Raw genomic sequence first — 20,022 nt, 5'->3', positions numbered from 1 at the left:
ATTTTACCCATCACAGTGAACAGACGCACTTGTTAGTGGAACACACTGAAGCAGGGGGCAGCAGTTCAGGGTATCAGTGTCTGGGAGGTGTTGGCAGATGGTCTGGTCGGGTCTCAAACCTACGTCGCCCACGCTGCCAGGCAATGATCTTAACCATTGGTCCACGGCTATCGAAAAAAGTAAACCTTGCATTGGCCGGGAATCGAACCCGGGCCTCCCGCGTGGCAGGCGAGAATTCTACCACTGAACCACCAATGCTCGTTTTGAAACTGCTACTGTACCAGTGCATTTTACTGTGAGATTTTAACGACTAAGAGGCGGCACAGTGTACGACTGGTTAGCATATCTGCCTCACAGTTCTGAGGACCCGGGTTCAAATCTGGCCTCCCCTGTGTGGAGTTTGCATGTTCTCCCCATCCTTGTGTGGGTTTTCTCCAGGTACGCCAGTTTCCTCCCACACCCCAAAAACATGCATAGTTGGTTAATTAAGGATAGTTGGGATAGGCTCCAGTACACCTGCGACCCTAGTGAGGATAAGCGGCACCGAAAATGAATGAATGAATTATTATATTAATACATATTATATTCATTTATGCTATACAGCAAAAACTAACTGGAATTGAATTACTTTTATAACACGTTACACCTAATTCTGCATTTATGAACGCTATAACGTTCAGTAAAATAGCCTGGGAGTAAGTTTCGTGTCTATTGGGCTGATCACGTGCCCTAAATGTTGATGTGTATCACGTGCTGAGCTCTCAACACCAGTTTCATTGTCATGATCCAAAGTCCAATCTGTTGTAACAACATGCAGCAACTTCAATGGTAGCCGGACTGAAAAGGATTGATCATCTCAAGGACTTCAAGATTTGGACTCAGTAAGTAAAATTTTAAAAAAAAGCTGATTGGCAAGTATATTAAAAAACATTTGACTAACATTAGTTAAAAACTATGGTGATATGGTATGTCTTGCTGCTGTTTTTTTTTTTTTTTTTTAATGTACAGTGGTGCCTTGAAATACGAATGACCCGAGTTTTTCAAGATACTGTATCAGTCGTCATTTTTTTTTTTTGCTTTGACTTGCAAAGAAAAATTTGAGATACAATCACTGTATGATGGCAGTGAACTCAACTCAACTCACTTCACACCAAACAGCAGTTTGGCTGATACAGTTCTTCAGAAAAGAGTCTTCAAGCTATTCAATGCCACTCTCAGTTTAAATTTACTGGCAAACTAAACATGAAACACTTATGTATTTAAAACAACCGCATCGCTTTGCCTTACGATAGTCGGTTTAGCCTAACGCTAACAAACAATGAAAAATGCCACACACGGGCTAAGGAATAGCATTAGTCTCATAGTGTTGTAACCCTTTAAGCGACTGATATTTGAAAACAAAAGGTGGAGCAACATGTAGACAGACAATACAAGAAGTCTCACAGACATGTATTCTTTATCCTTTGTGAAAAATTATTATTACTGTAGCTAACCGAGCCTGCTGTGAAACTCTTCTCTGTGTGTTTCTCTGTATATACTGCCCTCAGGTGGCCGAGGTGCGCACACCAGAAGGAGCAGCACAATGTGTTTTAAAATGAAGGAAAAATGTGGCAAAAACTGTTTAATTCTCTCTATTGTATTTAATTATAAAAGTTCTTTATGTTATTATAAACTTCACAATGTTTTTTGGGGGGCTGGAGCAGACTAATGCTATTTCCATTCATTTCAAAGGGGAAGGATGATTTGAGATACGATTGTTTTAGTAGTAAAAGATATAGTAAATGTTACACAGAATACATTTTAACACACATACTAATACAACGCTGCTGAGAAAACACCCAGCTATATTGTTGCAATAAAAAAAGACTGTTTTCATCACATTCATATGGTTTAGACTATAAAATGAGACTAAACTTGAGTGTCTCCTCCCCACAGGTACTAATTGAGTATGTCTAACTCTCAGTTGCACTGGCGGTGATCACAGCGGTCACAAGATGGTCAAAAGTGTCATGGTAGCTTATGCCCTGTGGGCAGTGGGTGGCCTTTTTGGTGTTCACCATTTATATTTAGGGAGAGACAGTCATGCACTTTTATGGATGATAACCCTGGGAGGTTTCGGCATAGGCTGGATCAGAGAGCTTGTACGTATTCCAACATATGTGGGTGAAGCCAATCAAGATGCAGAAAAGGAGAGGAGAAGACCCTCCACCATCCCCCCTCCACCAGTAAACCCAGTTAGATTCGCTGGCCAGATGTGTGTTGGGATCTACTTTGGCACTGTGGCACTGATTGGACTGAGCTCCCTTAGTTTTTTCTACTTGCTTGTTCTTCCTTTATGTGTGGGTGCAGGGGTGCATCTGGTGTCCACTGTTGGCCAGCAGACCTCTGATCTCCAAAAAACGCTCACAGCTAGTCTCATAACTTCCCCCATATTCTACGGCAGCACTTTATCCCCTCTGCCAATTAGCCTGGCAGCCAGTGTCATTGCCACACAGCATCGCAAGTACAAGAAACCTCAGGCGACAGGCAGCCCACAGGAACTTGGTAGGAACAAAATGGTTCACACTCCTCAAGTCAAATCTGTCTACCTGAATCATTAGTAGAACATATTGTTGCTGATCAATCTGTTTTGCACTTTTAGGTCCACGGCTTTTCAGATTGAGTCTCGCTTGGCTGGCTTTCTCTGCTCCATTGGCATATTGTGTTTTCCATAATACCACCACCACATTGTATTACCTGTCTGACTGTGTGGCAGCACTGCTGGATTTTTTTTGGTTCCTCCCTTGGCTCAGAAGTGCGCTGGAGTACATTCTGTTAATGCCCTATCGCTTCTTGTGTGCCTTGACTGGAGAAGGCTATTATGAAGAGGCCTGGAAGAAAATGCTGGAAATACTCCTCAAAGACTATACTGAGCAGGAAAAAGAGGCGCTGAAGGCAAGTAATTGCATTGCTTTTGTAAAGGTTACACAGTGGTGCCTTTAGATACAGAGTTGAACATGTTCCATGAGCTCTTAACTCAAAACACTTGCATCTCATATCATCTTTGCTTATTGAAATGAACGGAAATGCCATTAATCTGATCCAGTCCCCCCCCCCCTCCTCCCCAAAAATGGAATGTCTGTTTTAATTAGAAAAATAACACTTTATTGTAAAAAACAAAAAACATTATATATATATATATATATATATATATATATATATATATATATACAGTATTAACATAAATAGATTGTGAATAACTAACCTTCTTTGCCACATTGTTTTGCTTCAATTTAATGGACATTGTGCTGCTCCTTCTTGTGTGCATGTCTTGGCCACCTTGGGACAAGTATGCTAGTCAAAACTCTTCAGTAAGCTGAAGTATTATTAATTGTTCTTCACAAAGGATGAATAATTTATGCGTGTGAGTTTTGTTATATTGCTATATTTTAGATATATGGGTTCTCCGCCGTTTTTTTCAAATATCCGTTACGGTACAGATGCAATTTGTTAGCCCGTCTATTGAGTTTTGCATTATTTGTTGGCATTAAGCCAAACTGACAAATCCAAAGTAAAGCTATGTGGTTGTTTGAAACATACAACTTGCAATTCTCTTTGTTTTCTGATTAGTTAGACAGTAAAAAAAAAAACTTCAACTGGGAGTGGCAATAAATGTGGAGTGAGTTGACTTCACTGCCACCATACAGTGCTCGTATGTCAAATTTATGCTCACAAGTCGAAGCAAAAAACTGGCTGAACGATGGCTCGTATCTCCAAAAACTCATAAGATGGGCCACTCATATCTCAAGGCACTACTGTATCGGAGCACATTGTTGGTTTTCTGTGTAGTCTTTTGTTATTAAACAATGGAAACACTGTCTAGCGCACACTGCTCCATGACATTGGCTGTCTTCCTTGTTGTTCTAACTTCCTAAAAATGTTTCCCAAAGGGAAAAAAAAAGAAAAAAATCACTTCAGGTCAGGCTCAATCTGTGGCCGTCACAAGACCATTATTAACTGTACAGGCAACATTTTAACATTCTTAACATAAAGACAATTTAATCACTGTGTAATTAAACCAAAACAGATTTTAAAAACACATCTTGAACATCAATATAGTTCTATCCATCCATTTTCTGAGCCGCTTCTCCTCACTAGGGTGCTGGAGCCTATCCCAGCTATCATCGGGCAGGAGGCGGGGTACACCCTGAACTGGTTGCCAGCCAATCGCAGGGCACATAGAAACAACCATTTGCACTCACATTCACACCTACGGGCAATTTAGATTCTCCAATTCATGCATGTTTTTGGGATGTGGGAGGAAACCGGAGTGCCCGGAGAAAACACGCGCAGGCACGGGGAGAACATGCGAACTCCACACAGGCAGGGTCGGGGATTGAACCCTGGTCCTCAGAACTGGGAGGCTGACGCTCTAACCAGTGCCGCACCACCGTGCCGCACCAAAATTTCATTTAATTCTAAATGTTTATTTATTTTTAGTTTTTGCCAGTTGATTTGCCTGGAAAAATCCTGTGGTTTCATCATCTCATAGTGAGGCATATGGTGTACATTTTGAATACCCACTTCGTTAACAATTATGGTTCCTTGCCCAATAAGTAGTTCAAATATTGCTGATGTACTGTAATTTGGCCCATTTTTATGCATACTGTGCACTTTATTATCACATGCTGTATGTGTGTTCCAGGTTTTGTCACTGGGAGCAGAGGCCTCTTTTGAAGAGATAACTCGTGGCTATAGGGAGCTTGCCAAGACATGGCACCCCGACCACAACCCCAGCAAGAATGCTGAGGCGACGTTTGTTAAGATTCATGAGGCGTATGACGTTCTTCTACGGCGGCACAGGCCCCGCCGGTTCAGATAATTCCTGAGTGGGAGTCACCTCAGTAAAATGGCACAGAGAAGCGTAACTCAATCCCACTGTCATCATCATCCATCCATCCATCCATGTTCTTTTACCGCTTATCCTAGGCTGCTGGAGCCTATCCTAGCTACCTTCGGGCGGGAGCCGGGGTAAACCCTGAACCGGTCGCCAGGGCACATAGAAACAAACAACCATTCGCACTCACATTCACACCTACGGGCAATTTAGAGTCCCCAATCAGTCATAATCATTACGAGTGGAAAAAAACGAGTCAACTTGCCATTCTTACCTTACATCATTTTACTTGTCAAGCAACATCACATTTCTGTCTGTTTGAACTCTTGGCTGAGTTGAGCTGTCATCGGGAACACAATTCAATCAATTTAAACAGCTTTATTTAGAGATTCCAGATCCAGACATTTGACAAATAGTGAGCTATTTGTCCTGTAGATAAATTTGTCGTTTACACTGGACTTCGTAGCACGGCCCACAAAGTACTGTATTGATTTACAAGCACGAGTTAATGGTACAGTCGGTCTACTGAGAAAACAGTAGTTTGCTGCCCTCTTGTGGCACTTTATTCGTATCCTCCCTAAAACTGTTTGATTTCACCAATTCGCAATGCTGCATACTGCACTGTACTACTGTAAAATACCTTGTCTGTTTTGTTTGACATTTATTGTTACACGTGCAACGCCTTGCATTTTTAATGCTTGGATGAATGTTAAACTGTATAGTTTAATTACGTAGTAATACTAGTTGAATAAAGCCACAAAAACACATCAAAAGACAATCACCAGTAAAATAACCGGACTCTCCGAGAATGTTTGTCTTGCTCAAAGTAGGCCTATTAATCGATATGCACCCACATATTATGTGAATCGATGCATTCGACAATCTGTTGCCCGGAAGTTGTTTGGGGTTCTCAGGTAAAAAAAAAAAAAAAAGAGAAAAAAAAGAAAAAAAACCCGAGAGATGCTGCCGTCGCTTTGAAAACAAACCGCTGCAGACACTTAAAAAGAGGGAAAGAACCAGGCGTGGCCAGGTAAGGAGGCGCTTTGTGGACTTAGCTGTGCTCTCGCTAACACTAGAAGAGCATCCGTCGACTAGAATTGTCAAGAATTTTCTTTTTTTTTTTTTTCCGCGGGAGTTGAACGCGGGTGAATGCCATTTGTCGTGTGCTCTGCTGCCATAGCAACGGCGCGCGAGAAACATTGTCGAAACATTGCATGGCAGCGCCTACAGTGAGTTGAATGCGCTCGATGCTGAATGACAAGCCGCATGCGTGCGCGGGGGGCCGTCAACATTGGTGTGAATCGTGGGACACGCCGCCGTTTTTAGCGTCTAGCTGCCATACGTAACATAACATCACGCACCGAGAGGCTCAAACAAGTGGAACAACATGTCTGCAGAGGCCGGGTAGTTGTTTGGAAAAATAAAGCGCACGGTCGCCCTCCCGCCGAGATGAACGATTGTCAGTCAAGGGTAGGCGCAAGAGAGCGTCTCCCCCCCCCCCCCCCCCACAGCCACCCACCCTACCAGCCAGCCAGCCGTGCCCTGGTGTGACTGGCGCGTCTCCATCCACGCCTGTTGCTCTACAAGCGGCCAGAGGCAGCAAATTCACGTTTCTCCTCGCACAACCATATCCAGCCATGCATTTTTTTTTGTGTGTGCACAAGGAACGGCGTTTTCCATCGCCTTACAGTGACATAATGTAACAAAACCTCCTCCAAGGCTGAACACATTCACAAATATATGGTCTGAATAAGTTGAATGGCATTTCCCGTGTTTGAATAAATTTGCAGCCAAATTTGCTGTCAGCGTCTGGTTAGACTTGGTTTCTACATGGCAGATTCTGAGCCAGCAAACATCTAGAAATTTCCGCCCAAATAATAAAGGCAAAGTAACCATAATTATCACAGTGTACGTCAAAAGTTGGCCACACTTCTGGGATACGGAACTGTTCGGGTAGGCAAGGCACGTTAATTGATATAGCACCAATCAAATATAAGGAAAATCCATAGAGGCAAGGAAATAACACTTACCAAAAAATATTCAAAGAAAAGATGAAAATCAAGATAAAATCACAACATAAAAGCATAACAAATGAAAATACAAAGAAACAAAATGGTTAAATGGCAGAACACATGGATTATAAAGCTAAAATAAAAGCAATATCGTGAAATCAAATCAAGATACCATATTTTTACGTATGAAAAAGCAGACATGAACAATATCATTTTCAGGCCAGATTTAAAGATACTGACATTTCGAGCAGATCTCAGGTGTTTCGGAAAATTGAGAAACACTGGCCTGACTTTGGTGCAGGCAGCGTGGGTTCAGTTCCCACTCAGTGACGGTGTGAATGTGAGTGCGAATGGTTGTCCGTCTCTATATGTGCCCTGCGACTGACTGGCGACCAGTTCAGGGTGTAGTCCGCCTTTCGCCCCAAAGTCAGCTGGGATAGGCCCCAGCGTCCCGCGACCCTAACCAGGATAAGCGGTGTTGAAAATGGATGGATGGAAAATTGAGAAACCTAAAAACCGAATGCTGCATTAGCCTACTTTGTTGCTGGAAGTCTCTTAGGGAACCAATAAACCTTTGAATATATTCAGATCCAAGGCCATTTAGAGCTTTGTAGACCATCACCAATATTCTGAAATATGTTCCTTGCGTCACAGGAAGCCAGTGTAGAAATTTTAGCACCTGTGTGATGTGGTCCAGTTTCCTATATCAACAACAACTCGAGCAGCAGCATTGTTGCAGCTGTCGGATGAATGATTTTGTTCAGACCTGGAAAAAACAATTGACTAAAATGAATGTGCGAACAGCTTTACTGTTGTTCTTGAAAAAAAAAATGATACTTGATAGTCAAGAAACCCTTTCCCTTCGACATCAGACAACCTCCACTCTAATCACTTCCAGTTGCACATTTACTGCTACTACCTGTGTTCACCAATTGAATAAAATGTAAACAAATCAACAATGAAAGACGACTTGTTAAATAGCAAGATTCAATCAAAAGGCAGAGGGGTCTATCAGTGCAACTTGAAAGAGTACGCTTATTTTGTCTGAACAAATGTGGCAAAGTGTGATCAAGACTTAATTCAGGCGGTGCCAGAATGCTAGACAGAAGTGGACTGAAGCAGGGAAAAACAACCGTGAGGACTGAGCCAGACGATTTGATTTTGGTGCGTGAGTTGATCAAATGACTTCTATTAACATTTATAAGGTTTAATGCATTTCCTTTCTAATGTATTCTTTTATTGTTCTGTAACTCTGGTGTAACCTCTCTGAGATGTCTAAAAGCAGCAAGCTATTATTTGTCTTATCCGAGGACATTCCCAAGTGGGCTACAAAAGCTGGCTGGGGAGCTGGTGGGAATGTCCTGATTATGGAAATTTACTGGATCTGAGTTTCTTTTTGTTTATATCATGTAAATAGCTCTTTGTATATATATATATAAACATAAAGAGAGGATTTTCTCCTTGATTATTCTACAAAAGAGGAATTTCAAACACATGCTGCTTGCACAACAGTTACCTGTACTTTCACTTTGTTCAATAGATTGCCTCTTGTCAAATTGTTTTCTGGCAAGACAGCTTGTGTTTTACCCATAATTAAAGGAAATGATAACATTGTGTGCGTGTATGCATGTGTGTGTGTGAATATGTGCTCAAGTGATTTATGACGGTGCAGGTTGTCCCTAGCCTGAAATCCGAAACCTGGTCGTCATCCTGGACTCCACTCACTCCTTTCACTCCTACATCAAATCCATCACAAAATCTGCCTTTTTCCACCTTCAAAATTTCTGCAGACTTCCATTGCCAAGACCCTCATCCCTGCCTAAACTACGGTACCTCAGTCCTGTTCAGGCTACCCAGCCAAGCCCTGACAGCTAATGACTCCCACACTCATCCATCTCCATTGGTTCCCGGTCAAGTAGCGCATCACTTACAAAATCCTGCTCCTCACCTACAAATCCCTCCATGCGCTTGCCCCCGTCCCTTTTGGAGCTCCTTCCACCTCATCCCGGGACCTGAGGTCTTCCAACTCTGGTCTCTTCTCCAACCCTCGCACCTGCCTGCGGACGTTTGGGGCCAGAGCCTTTAGCATGGCAGCCCCTACCCTCTGGAACTCTCTCCCCTCTGAGATCTGCAACGCCCCATCGCCGGACATTTTCAAACAAATACTCACACAGCCTTTGATGCTTAGTGTCGTCGTTTCAGTTTTTTGTTTTTTTTTGTCTGTCCATTTTTTGTAAAGTGGCCTTGGGTTACGTGAAAGGTGCTATATTAATCTCATCTAATCTAATATGATCTAAGTTATCCATCCATCCATCCATTTTCTGAGCCGCTTCTCCTCACTAGGGTCGCGGGCGTGCTGGAGCCTATCCCAGCTATCATCGGGCAGGAGGCGGGGTACACCCTCAACTGGTTGCCAGCCAATCGCAGATCTAAGTTATTAATGACTATTATTATCATTATCATCTGAATGTAGTTTTAACTCCTCATTTGGCGGAGGAGCTAATATTCATTTGCAGCTGATTGTACTTTTAAATAGTGGAGGCCAACCCCTAACCTTGTTATGAACACTTCAAACAGAAAACTTCAAAAAAACTGAAAGATGCAAGTGTTTGAAATGGTTTGTAGAATGCAAACCACAATGTATAATTCAAATTGGATATGCCAGAAAGTCTTTGGTCTTCCTTTGTGCAGATGCAGGCATCTGGTGAAAGAATGAATGCTGATGACTGCAATGGTTGCTCTCATGCATCAGGTATGTTTATTTAAGAAATTAAATATAGACTCCTTTTTTTGTGTCCGGACAGCAAACTTTGACTTTACTGTCTCATTCAGGCAATGGTCAAGAGTTATCGACAGAGCAGGACTTTTACAGCCCTAATAGTCAACAGTCCTTGACCCGTTGCTCCTTTACGGGTTAGTCTTCAACTTTCTCCCACGGGCTGTTTTGACATTGTCCCTAAATGTATGTAGGAATGAAGTCTGATTTTTCCCTCACAGCAAACTCCATCAAGGCGGAGCTGTGCAGTGGAGATAAATCACCGCAGCCAAACAACAGAGGGGCTTTCGGAGATAGAGGAATTGGGGATGACAGAGTAGAGCTAATGGAAGAAGGGAGTGCAGACCATGCTGGGCTCGAACAAAAGAATCTTTACGGTGAGTTGGCCCCTTCGAAAACTGCTTCGCCTGGACCCATCCGACTTCCGAGTGGAAAGCTCCAATGTGATGTGTGTGGGATCATCTGCATTGGACCTAATGTGCTGATGGTGCACAAGCGAAGCCATACAGGTGACGAGACCCGGTGAACGGTTAGCGCTTATGAACGTAACGGGCATTGTGTTTGAAGGCTTTTATGCCCCAATGTGTTGTTCTTAGGTGAGAGGCCTTTTCAGTGTAACCAATGTGGAGCTTCCTTCACGCAAAAGGGCAACTTGTTACGCCACATCAAGTTGCATTCTGGAGAGAAACCTTTCAAATGCCCCATTTGCAACTATGCTTGCCGGAGGAGGGACGCCCTAGCTGGACACCTACGGACACATGCAGGTACATTGGGGAGAACTAGCGCTACCACACACTCGCTATCAAGAAAATGTCGGGTAAATTTGACGCACCACAGAGGAGAGTGTTTTTAAAACGCCTTCCAAATTTGAATGAATAAAAAAAGTCACCATGAATGCAAAATAAGGCTCTGAAATATTGAAAAATAAGGCCGCTGGGCTATTCGTCCATCCATTTTCTGTACCGCTTATCCTCACTAAGGCGTGCTGAACCCTATCCGAGTTATCTTCAGGCTAGTGAACGTAATAAACAGTTAGCTTTCCCTTAAGTGTCTCTCCTGTGTGAATCTAGCATGGCGCATGGAGCAAGGCTGTAGCGTATTGGACAGAGCCAACGCCAATCCACAAGCCCACTAGCGGCTAATACGTACTAGCCTAGCCGCCAGTAGAAGGCCACTTCACAGTGAAGCCGTCTAACTCGCCGTTAGCTCGCTGCGTGAGCCACGTGTGGGTCACCGCAACAGAGACACTAGCCCAAATAACACAAAACACTTCAGGGAAGATGCCTTTTTCGGGTGGTTGGCATAGCTTGATGGCTAACTGCGCGATGTAGTTGTGCTAGAAATAGGCCAAGCTCTTATTGCTAAGGTTAGATGTTTTGGAGACAAAGTTAGCAAGAGCAGACTTTGATGGTTTGGACACATCCAGAGGAGAGATATTGAGTGGTGGCAGAAGGATGATGGGGATGGAGCTGCCATGTACGAAAGCTTCAGGAAAGACCTAAGAGAAGGTGGATAGATTTTGTGAAGGAAGACATGAGGGGAGTTGGTGGTAGAGATGAGGATGGAGAAGATACGCTTACATGGAAAAGGATGGTGCGCTGTGGCGAACCCTAACGGGACAAGCCGAAAGGGAAAGAAGAATAAAATTCTTCTTTCAATTCTGGCAAATAGCCATCCACGGACACTCCTTATTATATAATAAGGGGGGGGGCCTCATGCCAGAAAGTTTTTTTTCCCCAGCCCGCTTTCGTCATGGGGCTAGTTTTTAGCCCCGTCCCCAAAATCTGGCCCGCTGAGATGGTCAGAAAGAGTTTTAAGCTATATCTCAACAATTCAGTATGAAATTGTTCCATGTCTTTGCACATGTTTTCAGGACTTACCTTCAAACATGTTTAATATATTTAGAAACAAAACACGAAAATTACTTTGGTTCAACATTAAAAAGCAAACACATCAACATTATGGCTGCTTGCACAATCTTAGGAGATCTAAGAGAGTAGATTGCTCGCTTTTGAGAAACACTATAATAAAGGTATTAATCTAAGAACATGTTTATTATTGTATTTGGCATCCTAGTTTGCAATAGTGTCACAGTGCACTGCACAATACTAAGCGATGATTTTGATATTTAAAATTATAACATCCAAGCTATCTAATCTATATCTAGTCTATTTGTAATTTAGCTACATGAGAGAGTCAAGATATTTGCTACAGTTTACAATATGATGCGGTGCAATTAAAATTTTGAATTTACGAGTATTTCCCAAAATTTTGTGAACTTGAACATTATCATCTTTGTAAAGGCAGAATTCTTGCTTTTTCCTTTTTTTAATAACATACAATGTGCTGATAATCAAACAGTAAGTGGTGGAAGTAATGTTTCATCCAAAAATGCCCCTTCACTCCACTGTTGAAGCTCAGAGGAAGTAGTTATTACTCACCAGAATGTTAAGCACATTGCAAAATAGGACATTTAGCAGTTTGTGCAATCCTGCTTGATTTGTCAGCATTCGTCCACACTCGAACAGGTGTTTGCATAATGGTTCTTTTCAGAGGAACGCTTCTTACAAACTGGATTTCGCAAATTTACGTCACTTTGCTGTATATTACTGTAATGTTGCGATGGTGGGTTCCAGGCCAATTGTTTGTGAATGTGAAAATGCATCTCGCTAAATTAACAACAAATAAAAACCCAGTAAAATAATTTCCATTTTACTTTTTAAAGGGGCACCACGGAAATATTTTGAACATGAAACTATGAGTGCATGATGTACCATTTTCCCAGAAATGACACGCAATATAAGGGTTCAGATTTACATACTTTGCTATTATTTTACGATCCATCATCTTGGTTACAGGTCATTTGACCATTGGGTGAGGATTTCTTTAATTGCAGATCCTTCACCACTGGGGGGAAAGCCTTTCAAGTGCATCTACTGTAGTCGTAGCTACAAACAACAGAGCACATTGGAGGATCATTTTGACCAATGCCACAGTTTTCCCAAGAGCCAGGACCAGGAGGCAGCAGTCAACACAAAGACGGTACAACAGGGTAAGACACCGCAAAAACACCAACCAAAAAGTCCCTGCATGATAGGTAATGTAAGTACATTCAATTATTCATGGATACTCATGCCAAAAAGTCATTATGATATTTGTTTCCAGATGATCAGTCTCTAAAAATGGAGACAATGGCTAAACCGACACTGGACATGCCAAATGAGAAACCGCGTTTTGCGGATAGATTAGCTGGTAGCATTACCAAGCGCAAGAGGTCAACGCCACAGAGGTTTCTGGGTACGTTTTCTTCTTTGCTTTCATATAATAGTCATTATTTGTGCAGTACTATATTAAAAATTGTTACATATTCCATGCTATTATTTTTGCAATACTTCCAGCTCCATCGCCATCGTAAAACCTTTATTAACTTTGCAGGCAATGTTTTCCTATTAACTGCTGTACAAGTACAAGCAAGTTACAAGTTAATCCATCTAATATTTTAACTGTGACATGCTCTTTAAACATTCTCTTAACTTTAAAGACCAGCAAGGAGCAGGAGTGATAAACACAAAAAAATTTTTTTTACCATCAACTGTCACACAAGAATAAAACAAAGTCTCTCTTCCTCTTGATTCGGTGTTCACCCGGCGAACTGTTGCGATGGTGGGTGGACCTACAGGTTCAGTACCCCAGTCCGAGAGCAGTCCAGTTGTTTGCGACTGCTTATTCGTGGGCCTTAGACCACTTATTTCGCAGCTTTCCATTTTATTGGATTCCCCCAATCCGCAACTTGGGGATGTGCCCGGTGGCTTTGCAGCTGAAGCTCATGACTGTAAAAACGCTTACGCTGAGATAAAATGTCTTGGACATTATGAGAAGACAAATGCAACACTCGAGGTGAATAGGGGTCATGCGGAATGTCAAGTAACCAACTGCGACTGTGATAACTGCGACAACTATGGGTTGATTAATTTATTTGTACAAATATGATTATATGTAAACACGAACAAAGCCTAAAGATGGCATACAGTCATATTGGGTCTTGAAGACTTTCTAGACTTTTAATATTTCTACAGTTGCTTTGTCCCGGTCTGCTGCTGTAGGACTTGTCATTGACCTGAACTGGTAGGAAGGGCTTTGGGTGCGTGTGCATAACCCCTATAAAATTCCCCAAAACACACTGTTTAACAAACAGGTTGGGTTCGATATATGGGTAATTAAGGCAGCGGATGTAAAGGTATCAAAAACATGAGGCAAGGCCCCCCCCCCCCCCCAAAAAAAAAATGAACAGGTTGTCAGAGCTTGCTAGAGTCAGTGGCATGATAAATCAAATACTGAAACATGACGGTGAAGTACAACAAACTGGCAACGAGACAGAATGAGACGAGGTTAAATAAATGACATCATCAGGGATGACAAGGCAGAGGTGAGGGAGAGCACCATTAGGGGCAGCTAAGCATAAAATATGTTTCGCGGCAGGACACACATACACACAGACAAGACTGAAATCCAGCTCTAATGCAAATCAACGCACACATTCAGTACAGTAGAACGTTCTAACTTTTGATTACATGTGACAAGCATATGGCAGCTAGCCAGTCGGCAGCCATCGCAAGAAGCTAAAATAGCAGTGTATATCGTCACTCGGTGTTCCCCCATGTCAAAGCGCACAAATGGACAGACTTAAACGCACGACATCAGTCACTAGCCCAAGCCCTTTGTTCACAAAAAGTTGCTTGATGCCGACTGAGAGTGCTAACCTAGAAATCCTAATGGAACACAAAGCAGGAAGTAGAAACCTCCCTGTCATGAACGGAACAGAGGACAGGACCCAAAAATGCACGACTCCAATACAAATGGAGAGTTTCACAAAAGAGTGGTTTAATAAACGAGCAGAGGTCGGTACACAGGCAGGCAATCCGAAAAGGCAACAGTATCCAAACAACTTGAGGCAAAGAGGCAAGGTCAATAATCGGAGCAGGGTCTAGTCTTACTAGGAGTCGGTGACGTGCAAACAAGGAATGCTGGAACGTGACAACAAGTTACAACGAACTGGCGACCAGAAAGAATGAGACACGAGGATAAATGCAAGGGGTAATTAGGGTAAACGAGGCACAGGTGGGGAAGATGCTCTCAGGAGCAGGTGTGTACGAGAAAGGGGGAAGACAACAACCAGAACACACACACATGACACTACCAAAATAAATCACAGAGTGGCTCAGCAGACTTGGCTAAACAGGTAATGGAGATACTTTAAAAAAAATATGATTACTTTAGCCATTCACTTTCAACATCACATGCAGGGGAACACATTGTGTTATAAAGTTGGTGCATTGACTTTCACTAGTGTCTGGTGTTCCCAGCAGACAAGCACACCCATCTTGACCTGCTTGAAGTCCCTTGTGATTTGTCGTCTGGTTCCGAGAGGGAAGGCGAGCATCTGAACCCCCAGCCAGTTGGTGACTCCACTGGTTCGAGTGGAAAAAAACTAAAAGACTCCAGCAGCAAACGTGGAAGCAGTGTCCTCCATCCTGCCTTCTTGTCTGAGCTGAACACCATTATGGACTCCACTAACAGTAATGTACCTCCTCAAGGAGCCCCGGGTGGACTCTCAATGGTTTCTCTTGGCCTATCTGGTCAAGAAGCAGGTGAAGGATGTGAAGCTCACCCTTCAGTTCATAGCCACACAACCTCACCCAACGGATGTCCCGACTCTACAGACACCGAGAGCACAGCAGAAGACCTCAGCACAAGGGCTGCAGTCCACACACGTACCTCCAACAACAACCAGCATCTCCACTACCAAACCCTAGCGCAGCCCCACAGCCTTTCCACCACTCGTCTCAGCCAGGCCAAAGAGACGGACCCAGAATGGGACAGGGTGTGTCCTTCACCCCCCACACCAGTGAAGAGGATCGCTGGTTCACCGCTCCCCTCCAGGGAGAAAGTGCAGGTGTTGGACAGGGACGGCCAGCCCGTGCGCTATTTTCACTGCCGCCACTGCCGCATCCTCTTCCTGGATCACGTCATGTTCACCATTCACATGGGCTGTCATGGCTTTCACCAGCCCTTTGAGTGCAACATCTGTGGCTACCGCAGCCGGGACCGCTACGAGTTTTCCTCGCACATGAGTCGGGGAGAGCACCTGCTGTCCTAAGGAGAGCGGGTAGGGGTGGGAGGGGTTGCTGGAACCGTTGTGGGCTCATGTTTGCTCTGCACCAGATCATGCTTTAAAATTAAGAATTTGAAATTGTATTGTTATCTATTCAACTGAAGTAGAAGTGGGTGAAGAATCTTCCGAGAGCAGCGTTTAAAGGTTTATGGTGGCAAATTACGTAATATGATTGATTGCACTCTCTTATTGAATCATCTGGCAAAATGTGATTTTGCTTCAAAAGTGCCTTCTTGGGGGACTTCCTCCAAACTAAAAAAATGAAGGGAAACAGGTGCTGAAAAATCTTGACTAGCCATCTTCTGAGTTGCTCTATGAAATGGCCTGTTGTGCACAGGCAGAACAGAAAGCACCGTGTTTACATTGGAAGAATTGTGTTCGCCGTGCCTAGTACGCACTAAGGGTCATATTCTCCTGTGTGCTTTTCTGGCTGCGCGCACTCTCCCATCAACTCAAATCTGTCATTTACGCAGCCTTGTGCCAGGTACACACTGTGGGCGGTGCAATCCAAAATGTGGGCGTTCTCTCATTTCAATCTGCATGCAGCATGACGCACTTTCCCGTGGACTTAAGCACTTTTCCTCTTCTGCACTCTAGAGGCTGTAGTAAGTCTAGCGCCCTGTGATGGTGAAACATCATCTTGCACATTTTGATTCCGTTAGCTGCTGTCAACGGCCTGGTGACGGCTGAATTCTGCTGACGATTAGGACACACCTGGCTCACCGACTGTCCAACAGCTATAATGTGTACCTACACCGATGTCCGAACGTCAACACATTATATCATATTAATAAGCAAAAAATACTGGCAACCAGTTCAGGGTGTACCCCGCCTCTCGCCCGAAGATGGCTGGGATAGGCTCCAGCACGCCCCCCGACCCTTGTGAGGATAAAGCGCTACGGACGATGGATGGATGGATAATACAAAATAAAAAAACACACGGTCCTTCAAAGTGTAGCATGTTAGACGAGGAGTTCCCACGTCTCACTGGCGACGACACGTCCACTACGGAAGTTAATTTCAGATTTACATTTTCCAAATAGATTTCTATGGCAGTCACACGTCTCAGGAAAACCCCATGCTCCATCCTTTCCAGCCAGGCTGAGACTTTACAGGATCAACAATAGTGTTGGGTCGTAACTAATTACATGTAATTTAATTACAAAATGTATGTCATTAAAATCCATTAATTACTGGGAGAAAATGTGTAATTAAATTACAGTTGCTTTTTGAAATTTCCACGATTACAATTTTCGTTAACATTTGCAAAATAGCTGCAAAAGCTCAGATTTTTTTCCCGTGTCACTTCCTCCTTCGAAAGCTGACGCTTGTGATTGGCTCTATTTGGTCATGTGCCAAATGTAGTCTCAAACATGCCATATTTTTCTAAATATGACCTCGAAGTTCCATCTTCTGGTGCAATTGATGAGTTTGTCTCTCGCCTCTCGCCCGAAGATAGCGGGGATAGGCTCCAGCAGGCCCGCGACCCTCGTGTGGATGAGCGGTGCAGAAAATGGATGGATGGATGGATGGATTTGATCATGTTTTGTAATCAGTTTATTATTTGTGCCAACAACAAATATGTGGTTAATTTAATCCACTTTGTTTAGGAAAGACCTAAGGACCCTGTGGATGCATCCATCCATCCATCCATCCATCCATTTTCTGAGCCGCTTCTCCTCACGCGGGTCGCGGGCGTGCTGGAGCCTATCCCAGCTGTCACCGGGCAGGAGGCGGGGTACACCCTGAACTGGTTTGCCAGCCAATCGCAGCCCTGTGGATGCAGTCATTCAAAATTAAGTACTCAAAATGTAATCAAATGTAATTAGTTATATTAATTGACATATTTTCAACAGGGTAACTTGTGATTGTAACTAACTACATTTCCAAAGTAATTTTCTCAACACTGGTCACGCCTCTAGGCGCTTGCTAATTTCCCGGTTACGCACGGTGGCAGGGTTATAAGTCTTGACGGGAGAATGCACGCACCTGGAGGGGGCGCATTCAAAAAAAAACAAAAAAAAACAAAAAGATTTTGCACAAATGGGAGAATATGGCCCGAAGAGCTTAGTTTCGTGGTGTAGGAAAGCGTTTAGTGAAGTGTGTCAGGTAAGCTTTATATGCACTGAGAGTGTTGTGCCTCTGGGATTGGGGGGAACATTTGTCAGAGGATAAAAGCTAAAGAGGACTGCCTTAAATACAACTTGTTTACAGTGTGTGAAGTCAGAAACTGGCTCCGGAGCCAGTTGCATTGCGGGAATTCCGTGAAAAGAAGCTAAAGTGCGAACGTACAGTAGATTGCGTAGGATTTTGGATCTTAAAGTGGACCTTGGAATACTGGTGCAGATCAGACCATGAGCCATGAGGTTTAAAAGGAAAACCCTGACCAAGATAGCCCGGGGGCGCTTCTACAGCACCCGTAGAGTCCCCCGCTTGTATATGACAAGTCTTTTCCAAAGCACTTGATGGCTTTACATTGTTGTGCTCGTTCTCCTGCACTGAAATAACTGCCGAATCCTCACAATGACGGTCATGTCATTTGTAACAGACGGCCTTTCTCAGATTCCCACCATGTTGCACTAGTTATCACACTCAAGTTTGCTGCAGTGTGTGACTGAGAATTGAATATAATTTCAACTAAAACTCTTATGTTAAGGCACCTGAAGCTGAGTGTATGGAGATCTTTAATTGGCATCATGGTAATTGTTTAGCAGTTAAAGTTGGGTTATGTTGAGTTTCACTCGCGGCCGTCCATTTAGTGTTGCTTCTTTCAGCCTCGGTGTATTTAATCAGCTATATTCCAAATCTTATCCAGCATATTCCTCAAGCGGACGAGATATGTTACCTCCTGCTTCTTTCTAGCACCCAAATACCTTATTGCTACAGTACAGTGACTTTTCTGTTCATGTTGATTTTGGGAACACGAATGAGACCAAACTCAGTATTCTTGACTTGTTATTGTGGGTTTGCTGCTTTAATAGTTGAAATTCATTTTTTTATTTCAGAATGTACTTGAGATGGTTTGACGAAAAAAAGAAAAAAAAAAAGCTAAAACTGCACTTGGTTTGTGAAACAGAGAAAAAAAAGTGTGTGAATGGAACACAGCATATGTAACCGGTTGTCACCCAGCTTTCACCTGAATTGTGAACTATTTTTACAAATGTGAAGTTAAGTGAAAAACGAGGCATTTGTGTCTCCCTGTGTGGACTTTGTTGTTGTTTTATGATAGTTTGTTTGTGTTGTTACATGACGAAAACACTTTACCTCAAAGTTCAACATGTTCAACTGCCTCATCACTTCAAAAGCTCCTGCTGCTTTCCAAGATGTTTCTGCAGTTACAAATGTGTTGCCCTTGCTATTCTGCAAACTTTTTACTGTTAAATAAAGTTACGTTTATTGTTAAAGTGCTTTCTTACAGCATGCTTGCACATTCAAATTTGACTGGAAAGTTGTTAAATAACTGCCTGTATGTGTCATTTATTTGTTTCTTTCTTTCATTTTGTGACACAATTTAAAGCCATTTCCCGTTTTCTCAAGTGTTTGTTCACTTGTGGTGCCATCTGAGTTTTGGCCACCCATATGTACGTGTTACGTCATTGTGTGTGTGTGTGTGTGTATATATATATATATATATATATATATATATATATATTATCAAGGTCAGGCAATTGAGAAGAGATTCTCATTTGCAAGGCCGATCTGGCAGCAGACAGCAGATTAGAACAAAGCAAAATAAAAATAAATACAAATACTTAGTCAGCAAACTGTACAGCATGATATAGTTACTTCTTAATACATGGCATGACACCGCGGCACATGATGATATCAAATTTCTAAATGGTAAAAGAGGTCTATGTAGCGTCACGTGATCAGGGAGTTGCGTTCCACGGGTATGGTTGCTGGGTGGAAACGTCTCAAAATTGTTGAGGGATAAAAGGCAAAGACACCCGGCAACAGTTGCAGGAACTAAGCGGGAGAATTTGTTTGGTATGTTCTCCATGTTACAATTTTCCACGTTTATAATGTGTAGTGCCAGTCTTTGACCACTAGATGACAATCGAGTCAAGTTTACGCAGCACATCGTATGCAACAGCTCCTTTCTCATCTGAGGGCGGTTTTCATCCATCTATCCATTTTCCGTGCCGCTTATCCTCACTAGGAGCCTATCTTTCGTTTTCTCATATAT

General features: G+C 42.9%; 2 protein-coding genes and 1 non-coding gene across 4 annotated transcripts; 2 read left to right on the top strand and 1 right to left on the bottom strand.

Annotated features, from left to right (window-relative positions):
* Positions 1–187: 187 nt before the first annotated feature.
* On the bottom strand, positions 188–258 carry trnag-gcc (transfer RNA glycine (anticodon GCC)). Its single transcript has one exon. It is a non-coding gene; the product is annotated as a tRNA-Gly (tRNA).
* A 522-nt stretch (positions 259–780) lies between these two features.
* dnajc22 (DnaJ (Hsp40) homolog, subfamily C, member 22) lies at positions 781–5,669 on the top strand. Of its 2 annotated transcripts, XM_061774462.1 has the most exons (4): positions 781–881; positions 1,936–2,544; positions 2,642–2,934; positions 4,685–5,669. In XM_061774462.1, exons 2-4 carry the CDS (start codon positions 1,995–1,997, stop codon positions 4,859–4,861), a joined length of 1,020 nt encoding a protein of 339 aa, XP_061630446.1. In that variant the 5' UTR covers positions 781–881; positions 1,936–1,994; the 3' UTR covers positions 4,862–5,669. The 2 variants fall into 2 exon arrangements, with proteins under 2 accessions (XP_061630446.1, XP_061630438.1); XM_061774454.1 differs by lacking the exon at positions 781–881 and having other exon boundaries at positions 911–2,544.
* A 139-nt stretch (positions 5,670–5,808) lies between these two features.
* On the top strand, positions 5,809–19,193 carry ikzf4 (IKAROS family zinc finger 4). The gene is made up of 8 exons (XM_061774442.1): positions 5,809–5,906; positions 9,580–9,640; positions 9,721–9,801; positions 9,886–10,173; positions 10,261–10,428; positions 12,561–12,716; positions 12,830–12,961; positions 15,031–19,193. The coding sequence occupies exons 2-8, from the start codon at positions 9,580–9,582 to the stop codon at positions 15,819–15,821; spliced, it is 1,677 nt and encodes a 558-aa protein (XP_061630426.1). The 5' UTR covers positions 5,809–5,906; the 3' UTR covers positions 15,822–19,193.
* Positions 19,194–20,022: the final 829 nt, after the last annotated feature.

Source organism: Phyllopteryx taeniolatus, chromosome 1 (assembly GCF_024500385.1).
Source record: "Phyllopteryx taeniolatus isolate TA_2022b chromosome 1, UOR_Ptae_1.2, whole genome shotgun sequence".
Classification (NCBI taxonomy): domain Eukaryota; kingdom Metazoa; phylum Chordata; class Actinopteri; order Syngnathiformes; family Syngnathidae; genus Phyllopteryx; species Phyllopteryx taeniolatus.
The sequence above is the reverse complement of the archived record's forward strand: the minus strand, read 5'-3'. Positions and strand labels throughout refer to the sequence as shown.